We start from the raw sequence: 11,343 nt of genomic DNA, 5'->3' as shown, positions 1-11,343 counted from the left end.
CTCTTAATAACCCGGTGTTTAATTCACTCCGGGCTCCGCCCACCGCGCTGCCCTCAGCTGCCCTTTCCCGCCAAGCAGCCCGCTCCGCGTTGCTCAATGACGTCACGCCCACAATTGCTCTCATTGGCCACTGCGCCGGTGTCGCAGAGAATGATGAACAAACTGTGCGCGATCAGTATGAGAGGCGGGTGTTGATTGGTGGCCGCAAAGAGACAAAGGGGAAACGGGATTGGTTGCGCGGGGCATTGTGGGGTGGCGGGCGCGCGTGGAGCGGGTGTGGGTGATGGCGGCCATCGGCGTTCACCTGGGCGCTACCTGCGCGTGTGCTGCCGTGTACAAGGTGCGGGCCCGCGGGCGGGGTTTAGAGGCACGGGGTTGCGCTGCTGGGCGGCTCACGGTGCTGCTTCTCTGTGCAGGACGGCCGCGCGGATGTGGTCGCTAACGATGCTGGGGATAGGGTCACTCCTGCGGTTGTGGCTTTCACGGAGAACGAGGAGGTGAGGCCGCGCTCGGCGGCGGGCGGGAGGGGCTGTGCCTGCTGCTGACTCGTTGTTTCGCTCAGGTTGTGGGCCTAGCTGCGAAGCAGAGCAGGATAAGGAATGTTTCCAACACTGTGGTGAAAGTGAAGCAGATCCTGGGGAGGAGGTAAGCGGTTCTGTGGGTGCGCGCCTCAGTTGGTAAGCGTAGCTTTCCTCTCTAAATGTGTCAGTGCGGCTGTGTGCAGCGTTCTGCTCCTCAGCCGTGGAGTGATGTTAACTTGGCTTTGATGCACTCGACGTTAAAGGTTAATTCGTTGAATCATTAAGGCTGGAAAAGGCCGCTCAGTCCAGAAGTTGACTGATCCCTACCATGGCTCTCAGTTCCGTTTCTACCCTTTCTTGAGCAGCTCCGGGGCAGTGACTCCACCACCTCCTCAGGCAGTACCAGTACCTTGCTACTGAGAAGAAATTTGTCTCAGTGTCCAACCTCCCCTGGTACAATTAAGGTCTTTTATCTCTCCTCCTATTGCTGTTACCTAGGAGAAGAGGCCGACCCCCACCTTGCCCCAGCCTCTTTTCAGGCAGTTGTAGAGAGCCATAAGGTCTCCTCTGAGCCTTCTCCAGACTGAACAATTCCAATTCCCTCAGTTGCTCCTCATAAGATTTGTGCTCCAGACCCCTCATAGCTTCAGTCGCCCTTCTCTGGACACGTTCCAGTGCTTCAATATCTTTACTGTAGTGAGGAGCCCAAAACTGAACACAGTACTCAGGAGGCAGCCTCACCACTGCTGAGTACTGTGGGATGATCGGTTCTGTAATCCTGCTGGCTGCACTGTTAGTAGTTGAAAGATAGAGGCAGTCAGAACATTCACATTGGTTGTTATTTTTTCGTCTATAAATGTATCTGGAGAACAAGAAAAGGGATTTTGCCTAGGGTGTAGCTTAATATGTAGTTGACGCTGTAGGAAACAGTAGCAAGATGGATTTCTTGCAGTTATGCTCGAGCATACAACTTATTTTGCTGTTCTGGGTTTGTCTTGACAGTTCTGGTGACCCCCAAGCGGAGAAATATATTAAAGAAAGCAGATGTTCAGTGAGTATGATCTAGTTTTTTTGTTCTCAGAATAACTTGTTTCAGTTTATGCTGTTGTACTCTGCATTCATTGTTTGTGCCTTGCTGTTTGTGTTCTGTAGCAATTGGTTCTCAGTATATGATCTGTTTCCTCTTGTATATAACACGTTTATTTCTTTACCTGGGGGGGAATTACATTACTTTCTGAGATGTGCTGCCATAATGTAGTCCAAAAGAAAAATTGCATGCATCTCTTGACCTCATCCAAAGAGAATTTTTTTTAATAACATTACAGTGTTTCTCAGGGCTGGTGGGTGATGCTCAGGGTAACACATTGTGGTTACAAATATTTTACCATCTAATTTAATCACAGTACTTAATTTGGACAATGCTTTGCTTGTTACTAGACATTTCTGGCCTCTTGTAACATCCAAGGAGAAAAAAATACCTTGGAACATACCTTCCTAAAGGTGTGTGGTTTCCCTCTGGTTTTTGACTGTTGACATCCATAGGTTTACTTTTATTGAATAGAAACAGGCAAGGAGTTTAGTTGTTTTAGTACAGAAAACATTTTGATAGCAAAAGGAAATTTACAGCACCGTGGATGTCACCACTCTGTCTTTTGGATAATACAAACTCCTCCTTTTTTTATTCTTTAACTACTTAGAATGGAAACTAAAATGAACAAAACTTCTGGTAATAAACTAAGCATCTAACAAGAGTATGTTGTATTTCTTTACAGATAGTTGAGAAGAATGGAAAACTTCAATATGAGATAGATAATAAACTGATTAGCCCAGAAGATGTGGCAAAATTAATTTTCAGTAAAATGAAAGGTATATGATAAATGTTTGTAAGCTGTCCTCATAATTTTAACATATGATATGTTGGTGTTTTGCTTTTAATCAACATGTTCTGCCTATGTTTATAAACAGAAACTGCTCAGTCTGCATTGGGTTCAGATGTAAATGACGTTGTTATCACTGTACCATTTGATTTTGGAGAGAATCAGAAAAATGCCCTTGGGTAAGAGGATTAAGATTTCTCTGTTGTTTGATGTGCCTAAAGCAGACCTTCTGGCAGATCAGCAATGGAAGTTCTGCTGGACTTCAGCTTGCAGCTGTCAATCAAGACATTAGGTTCCTAGTTGAAACAGGGGAAAAAATGAAGATAGGAGATCAAAGCCTGACTAGGAACTTTTCGTGGAACTTAGTGTTGTGAAGTGAAATTCTCAATCAGTTGAATTGAATGGGAGTTTTCATATCACAATGGCTAGGACATCATTTAATGTGCTGTCTTTTCAGTGTCCCCTGGTGGTGATGGCAGGTGCTTTCTCAGCTCTCCTCCATAATTTCCTACTGCTTCATTATGCTTGCTGAACTAAATGGCACTATGTGGCTTTAATTGAGGACTGTGTTTATTTAGTATCTGCTTTTTAACACAAACATACCAGTGTTTCATTTGGAAAGTGCAGCTGTAAAAGTTCCTTTATCTATTTAACAAATAACAGTAATAAAATAAAAACATAACTAGACTTCTGCCATGACAAAAGTACATATATGAGTATGTATGGCAGCATCTTTCTCCTTTTGGATCATAGACTACCTTGTGTTGAACTGTCATGGGAAAACTTAAAACACACTTAGTGTTAGTCATAAAATGTTCTTGAGTTGGTTGATCTCTTGTACGTATTATAAACGTTCTGTTGCTGTAGAGTATGAGTTTCAAAATAGAGAAATAGAGAAACTGTTAGGAGAGCAGTTTTGGAGACAGTAAATGCAAGAAAACATGTAGAGGGAATGTTACAAGAGAGCTGCGGTGACTTTTGAAAGTAAAATTTTCCTGGTGTAACAACTGGTGAAATAATGCCATGCCTGAAGTTATGTTACCAGGCTTGCTTGAGGGTGGGATTTTAATCTTGCAGTTGAGTTTTTTCACTTTTTTTGCAGAGTGTGCAAATCTGACAGATCAGTGTTTTCCTCTGCAAATAGCAAACAGCAGGTCCAGCTAACTGAAGAAGGAAGTTGCAGCTGAAGTTCTTTGTATTTTTCTTTTCCAGTCATTTCACTTTGTTAATGCCATAATATAACCAAGTGCTGAATTGGTTGCATACCTAGCTATGATGAAGTCTTAATAGTGTGCATAACTGTAGTGAAATCGCTAAGGTAAATACTGTTATTTGTTATCACAGGGAAGCAGCTGCTGCTGCTGGTTTTAATGTTATGAGATTAATCCATGAACCCTCTGCAGCTCTTCTGGCTTATGGAATTGGCCAAGATTCACCCGCTGGGAAAAGGTAAATATTTTACTTGTTAAGTTTAAGCTTCTGTAGTTTAAATCTATAGAGACTTAACACATCATGTTCTATCCTGAGAAATCTTAAATGAGGAAAACGGATTCTAACCTGCAATATATTAAATGGTAGTGGTGATTTTAGAACATATGCCAAGTAAGCATAATTTTAGATGGCTTATTAATGCAACTTTCAATTATCTTTCCCATGGCAGCAATGTGTTGGTTTATAAACTTGGTGGAGCATCGCTTTCTATCACAATTATAGAAGTAAACAGTGGAATATATCGCGTGCTTGCTACGAACACAGATGATGGCATTGGCGGAGTTTGCTTCACAGAAGCTTTAGCACAACACTTAGCAGCTGAATTCCAGAGGTAGGTTTTGAATTTCAAGTATGTTCACAAGACAGAGGCTTCATTCTCTGATGCTTGTTTTCAAAAACAGAGTTCATAGTAACTCGTTGGATCTAGCAGACTGAGTCATTTCACTCACAGACAAAGGTATTAAAGGAGCAGTCAGCTATTGGAGGCTCTTGGAGCTGAGAAACAGATCAGAGACTTACATCTTTGTTCTAAATATTAATGTCCAAGTGAAGAGGAGTGCCTCCACACAGTGTTCTTCAGTTGGAAGTGAATGAGATGCTCTCGTTTTCTGTGAACTTTCAGTAGAGTCATTGTAGGTAACGCTAAAATGTCTACAGATAAATGTTAAAAGCTCTGAATATTTTTTTTCAGAAGGTTATTGTTGCTGCTCAAATGCTTGCCTTTCTAAACAGCTTTTTTTTTTTTTAATATAGGTCTTGTAAGCATGATATCAGAGGAAATCCCAGGGCGATGATGAAGTTAATGAATAGTGCTGATGTTGCAAAGCACTCATTATCAACCTTGGGAAGTGCAAACTGTTTTGTAGATTCACTGTATGATGGATTGGATTTTGATTGTAATGTATCCAGGTAAAACAAACCCTGAAGCTGCTCCTGTCATGTAAAAGTGTGCTTCAAGTTTTTTGGTTTTGTATTTAGAATGTTAATAAGTTCTGGGATTTGATGATGCTAGTTTTCGAAAACAGAAACCATTTTGGGACTCTTATTTAAATGAGGTCCAGAATGAAAGCAGTCACGGATATCTTGATGTTGTCTTTTTGACAGCTGAAGTGAAAAATGTTTTTATCTCCTTATTTATACTACTGTGTCCTGCTCTAAAACTTTCTTCCTTGGAAATGATCTTTTAGTGAAGCATTTAGTTACTGTTTTATTATATTATTTAGTTTTATTGTTCTTTCAGTCACCAGCAGCTTTAGCAAAATGAAATTGGGCTTTAATTTTCTTCTTTCAAAGCTGTGCAGGCATTGTAGTAGTAGTAGATCTGGTGCACTCAGGCACAGTGCCTCCAAGCATGAGAAGCTCTGCTGTATTGTTTGGCACAATTGGGATAGCGGTGCTAGCATTACAGAATTTGACTCAGCATGTTTTTGTGGAGTAAAAGATCCTATTCAGGTTTGAAAGAGCTTGAATTAAGCACAGGCTGTTCTTTTAATTTTACAAAGTACCTCAGGAAGCAGCTTTGAGTACCTCTGAAAGTCCAAGTTCAATTATTTTCTTCTTTATTGCTGTCTCATGAAAACTCGTCATTTTTTTTCCAAGAGTACACTAAGAAAAATGGATCTGTATTTCCTGAAGGTGTTCAGATGATAAAGATTCAGATGATGGAATAGATACTAGAGATATTACCTTAACAAAAATAATTAAGATTAGTAATTAAGGAAATACGATCTTGACTGCTTAGAAATGGCATAAAATGAGGTATCGCTAGAGAAGTGAAGTATATTCTAAGGATGATTGGTCTGTTTAGGTGTTTATCTCTAATGAATGGCACTATATGGTTTTTATTGTGTTGTTTTTTTTTCTTTTTAGGGCCAGGTTTGAACTTATCTGTTCTTCGCTTTTTAGTAAGTGTGTAGAAGCAATTAAAAAGCTCTTGGAGCAAGTTGCATTTACGGCTGAGGATATTAATAAGGTAATCATACTTGTCTGTGTTATGCCTTATAGCTTCACAAGAGAACACAGGGGATCTGTTTTCCTTATGCTGAGCTATTTCTGGATTTGCGTATGCATTTTTAGCTCTGATGCAGCAAAGTATATACCTTCCAGGTCTTTAGAGGGGACTTGAAGTAGAAAGTTAATTCAGTCGATTATCTTTGCTGATGCTTATTGAGTGAATGGTGGAGATTTGTCTCCATTAATGTGTTAGTGTAACTCTTGGAACAGTTCAGTATGTAGACGTTCTTTTGCTTTCACTCCATTTTTGGATTGACTTAGCTGACAGCTAAAGAAAACCCAAGTTTCAGCTTGTTCTCATGAGTTAAACAAGGTGCTTAATGTCTGCTTGATGCCATGGTCCTTTCCTCTTTGTTAGATTTAAAAACTTAAGACATTAGATGTAAAATCAGTGCTTTAATGTCGAAAGTTTTGAATAAAATAGCAAGTATTAGCAGCTGTTTCAGATGTCATTTTGGTACAAGAGATTTGCACAGCAGTTAGGATTAAGTTACTATCTGTAGGTAATGAGTACAGCAACATTCCTGGAATTGGTAGAAGAAAAGGCACATTGCTATTAAGCTTTCCAGCACAGAATGCCAGTCCAGTGCTGGAGTGTATTAACAGGAGCATAGCCATGAGAATTGAGAAGTATTTCCTCTCTCTGACAGCTGCATCTGGATGTCCATTTCTGTAGTTCACAGTAACAGAAATACTGAAATAGGATTCAGCCTCTGCTTGCATGTAAGGAGATGCCAGGAGAACTGGGTTTTCTTGGCTCTTGCAAGGTTCAGGGATAAACTTCTGTGTTGTCCACAGTTGCCTGGTTGGAAGGCATAAATAAGACAAAACATGACTTATTTGTTTAAGTGCAACCTGCACAACTTGTGGTATGGGGAACCAGGTGAAGAATTTGTAGCGTGAGGGCAATCATATGCTGTAAGAAGGGCCTGCAGAGAGGTTTTGGAATTTGTATAGCTGCCTGAGCTCTGAGCAGGAGATTAGACCTCAGGAGGTCTCTTACATCCTGCCATGGTTTTGTGATAGATTCCCCAGTCTTTAAAATGCTTCTTCAAGCAAAGATGGTATGAGGGTTTTTTTTTTTTTTAACAGCTATGGATGCTAAAAGATCTCAGAGCAGTTTACAGTTCTCTGTTGCAGGCTATTGCCTATCTTCTTTTTCTTCTTCCTTTCTGAAAAGAGATTAGAAAACATTGTCATATTTTCCAGGTAGTTTTGTGTGGTGGATCTGCTCGAATCCCAAAACTGCAGCAGCTGATCAAAGATATTTTCCCAAATGTGGAGCTACTGAGCTCGATTCCTCCGGATGAAGTTATTCCCATCGGTGCCGCGATAGAGGCAGGAATCCTACTAGGGAAAGAAAACCCTTCTCTAGAAGAAGCAGCATTGTTTATTGAGTGTTCTGCCAAGGACATTCTTTTTAAGGTAAGGGTAAAACTACTTAACTTGAAAATGTTACTGCTACAGTGTATGTAGTATTACTTATGCACTGTTGTTAAAGAAATAATATTGCCTTAATAATTTACCACTTAACTCCTGACCAGTGTGTGTTTGTTGCTATTGATAGAGAAACTGCTATTCACTCAGGGAGATAGATGGTGTCCTTAGTATTTCCTTAAAAATTGCTATGTCCTTGAAATGGCTGGATGTTTTTTCACTTAGAGAAACATTTTCTTAAGTGCAGTTGTTGTGATGGTAAATACATTCCTTCTGCTGTATCTTGATTTCTTTTCATTTCTTTTCTCATGCAGCGCTGTTACAAAGCTTCTAGCTCACTAAAGTACTTAAAATGCATGAACTTTTTCTTTCTTTTTAAAGGGAGTAGATGAGACAGGGGCAGACAAATTCACAGTGCTGTTTCCATCAGGGACACCGTTACCAGCTCGAAGGCAGCATACCTTGCATGCTCCTGGAAACACTTCTTCTGTATGCCTTGAACTGTATGAGTCGCTGGGGAAAAGTCCTATGAACAAGGAAAACAAATTTGCACAAGTGAGTATATACACTTCCCTGTATGCTTTTGTTATGGCCTACCTGGAAATCAAGTGGATGTAGGGCATAAAAAAATTAAACCAAAAGCAAGCACACTCCTGCTGCAACTTGTTACAAAACTAGAATGAGATGCATTTTTCTGGAAACTGTGCTTGAGCATTCTTCTATGAATGCATTGTGAACTACTGAGCACTTTTAAAAGAAATTCAGATTTCCCTCCTGAGTTTCTAAAAACCTCGCTGGTGTTCATGTCACTTCTGTGGTGCATTTAACTTGTCTAGGATGAGACACCAGAACCAGTCACTCAGGTGCCTACCTAGAAATATTACTTAGTGATTATTTTTAAATAAGTTACCTAGAAATGAAACTGTTGGAGGTAATGATGAAGCTCCTTCCCAGTAATTCCTTCCCTAAATTAGACAGGATGTTGTTATTAAGTACCAGTTCAGATTAAGTGAAGATTTAATCATGTTAACACCATGAAAAATGAAAAGGTAATACTTCATGTTGGCCCTTTGCGAGAGCATGGCTTGTTTGAAATGCTGTTAATCTTAGCTTTGCTTCAGTGTACTTCTAAAGCACGGAAGAGACTTGTCAGTTTCAGCCACGGAATATTTGATGGTAACTCTTTTTTTTTCCACCCTACTCATCCTGCAGGGCCTTAGAGGGATAGGGTAAGGAAGTTGGCTACTAAGTATAGAATTGATCCTAGATAAAGGAGTGTGCTCAGCTCTTAATCTAGTCTGTGGGGATTAGAAGTTCTCCACCTATCTTGCTGATAGGCTCTGAAACAGAAAAACACTGGAACAATCATGCAGACTTTTTTTAAGGGGGACTTTTACTACGGATGTGTGTAGTCTACTAGGGCATGCTTTGCTGTTGAGTACACATGTTAGACAGAACAAATTGCATACCTCAGTTACTGCGTGTATCATTTTTCCTTTACACTGCTGTGAAAGAATTCAGGGAACTTAATGTAAATTTAGTCTTTTTTTTTCTTTTAGATTGTGCTCCAGGATTTAGATAAAAAGGAGGATGGCCTACATGATATATTGACTGTTCTCACTATGAAAAGGTACACAAAATATTTATTATTCTGCCACTTCATGCTTCTAACAAATGGCTGAAGTATATCTGAGAGCAGTCACATTCTCAGGTGTCCTCTGGAAGGTGGTCCAGTAGTTCTGTGCCCATGCCCTTGGGAATAACAGAAGTGAGAGCAGTCTGTGGTAGCCACTAATAAATACATGAAGGACTTCTTCATAAATGCAGCACATATAAGAAGGTTGGTGGCCCTCTCCTTTTAGGGGCATGTTAAGCATGAAAACCAGTGCCACAGGAAATGAGTCTTCAGATGTGCTTTTTGGAGAACTACCTGTTTGCTATAGAGGATCTTATGGTTATGAAGGGGGACTTCTTAGGAACTTTATATGTAGTTGTGAGGTAAAAATGTACTACTTAAGTTTTCCATTTCTTGTAAGCAGTATTAATATTTTCCTAGGCATTACTAAGTTTCTTTTTAAGAGTTATCCAATTCTAAGTTAAAATATTAAAAACCTTAAAATAATTTAAGTAGTTTAAGAAGCACAGCAGTGAAAATACACTGGAACACATTTCTGTCTAAATCCTACATGTGACCATTTTATGCCTAGATGAAATAGGATTCAGTATAAACTTTTTTGTAGGAAGCTTTTTTTTCTTTGAAGTAGATTCTTTGAGGACTTTGTAATTCCCTGTGCTCTGAGGAACATGCACTTATCTGTTGATTGCCATCATTCATTTCTCAGTATGACTATTTTGAATGTTACTACATATTTCATTTCCAAATGTGTATTAATTTAGCTTGTTTATTTGTATTGTTATAACGGGATTGATTTGGGAATGTAGTTATATTTGGGGAAGGTGAATGCTTTAATGAAGGTAGAGAAGTCTGTATCTAAATATGCCAACAGTAAACCAAAACTGAAATGAAGTTTAAATAAGCACGTTCTTCCCTGCCTACTTTGCTCATCTTGCTTCCCTTCATTTGCACAGGACTACTGTGGAACAAATATTAACATACTAAGTGCTGTGCTGAGATGGTCCTTTCTAATTTTTCCTCTAGGGATGGATCCTTGCATGTTACCTGCACAGATCAAGATACTGGGAAGTGTGAAGTCATCACTGTTGAAGTGGCATCATAATCTCATTTGAAAGACAACGCCTTTCTGAGTTGATTTTTGTCTCTTGCTGACTTGTTCCCTGAAGTGATGACTGAGGTGTGTTTAATGAATCGTAGAGAACTGTTATAAACTGAAGTAAAAGATTAACTTGCCACCAAGTCTGTTTGCAGTGGAAAACATGGTGCAGAATGGTAGACAACAGCACTGAATTATCAGCACACTTTTAAAAATAAAAGGCATATGCCAGGTCTGTGGCTCAGCAACGAGCACATTACGTAGTCTAAAAATGTTTTGTTAGGCTAATCAGGTCCTGTATGTCTTTGGAGAGTATACCTGTGGTTTCAACCAGCAAGAGCTAGATATGATTACTTGAGAGTGGATTTTCACATATAAATTGTGCTGAAAACTCATGTGGATTTGATGTTGCCAGACACCACGGAGGTTGTGCCCATTTGAGCTGGCCCCTCGAGCAGGATTTTTTTCTGGAGTTACTGTAAGTTGCTTTTGTGATGTTACCTGGAAAAATGTGTGTAAGGGTTCTATGAGCATATTTATGTGTTAATTAATAAAAAGTTTTATACAGATGCTGTCATCCTCCATACTGTGTCACTGTTCTCAGCTGTAAATTACTGTATATTTGGAGATGAACTGACTCTTTAATTCTGGGTAGGGGAGTAACAAAAAGGAAGTGGGATGGGCAAGTATAGCTACAGGCTTTGTAGGTCTCAGTCTAATGCATAGTTACAAGAGGCTGCAGTTCAGACTTCACAGACAGATGTTAGTGTGCTCCATAGTCAGAGTGACCCAGGAGCAGCTCAGAAACTCAGGCATCAACGGATACTAGAAAGGAATGCCAGTTTGGATTTCAAGCAACTTGGATTCAGACAGACTTCTGGGTGCTCCTCAATTGCCCTCTTGTGGTTTGTGTTTTAATATTCTATATTACAAAAGCAATTTGATATAGATAGAAATCTCAGCATTCCAAACAAGTGTTTGTGTGCTGCCTGGCTTACCAGGCTAAGCGTGGCTTTGAATTTGCAATGCTGGTGGCTGAAGTACTCCCAACTTCTGCCTCCCATCCCCATGCTCCTGTCATCTTTAAAAGGTGAGTAACTCTGCACTATGTCTTCTTTTAAAGATCATTTTCTTTAGAAAGGAGTCTTGTAGAAACCCGAAGCCTGGTTCTGTCGGGTGAGTGCTGTCCCTCAGCCCTTATCTCGGTACCTTTGCACCTTTTTGGGGGATTTCTATCGGGCTGATGAGTGGCCGACCGTGCCTCAGGGCTGT

The 11,343-nt window shown here is 40.0% G+C and overlaps 1 protein-coding gene across 2 annotated transcripts; it reads left to right on the top strand.

Annotated features, from left to right (window-relative positions):
• The first annotated feature begins 248 nt into the window (after positions 1–248).
• Positions 249–10,413, top strand: HSPA14 (heat shock protein family A (Hsp70) member 14). Of its 2 annotated transcripts, XM_065743753.1 has the most exons (14): positions 249–340; positions 417–497; positions 563–645; positions 1,524–1,572; positions 2,294–2,387; positions 2,487–2,577; positions 3,743–3,847; positions 4,059–4,220; positions 4,643–4,798; positions 5,759–5,861; positions 7,112–7,327; positions 7,721–7,894; positions 8,899–8,969; positions 9,999–10,413. In XM_065743753.1, the coding sequence occupies exons 1-14, from the start codon at positions 284–286 to the stop codon at positions 10,075–10,077; spliced, it is 1,521 nt and encodes a 506-aa protein (XP_065599825.1). In that variant the 5' UTR covers positions 249–283; the 3' UTR covers positions 10,078–10,413. The 2 variants fall into 2 exon arrangements, with proteins under 2 accessions (XP_065599825.1, XP_065599826.1); XM_065743754.1 differs by lacking the exon at positions 9,999–10,413 and having other exon boundaries at positions 7,770–7,894.
• The last annotated feature ends 930 nt before the right edge of the window (positions 10,414–11,343 follow it).

The sequence above is a fragment of the Cyrtonyx montezumae genome, unplaced genomic scaffold, assembly GCF_038088225.1.
Source record: "Cyrtonyx montezumae isolate F1298 unplaced genomic scaffold, pur_monq_1.0 scaffold_3, whole genome shotgun sequence".
Classification (NCBI taxonomy): domain Eukaryota; kingdom Metazoa; phylum Chordata; class Aves; order Galliformes; family Odontophoridae; genus Cyrtonyx; species Cyrtonyx montezumae.
Note: the sequence above shows the minus strand (reverse complement) of the source record. Positions and strands in the feature narration are given on the sequence as shown.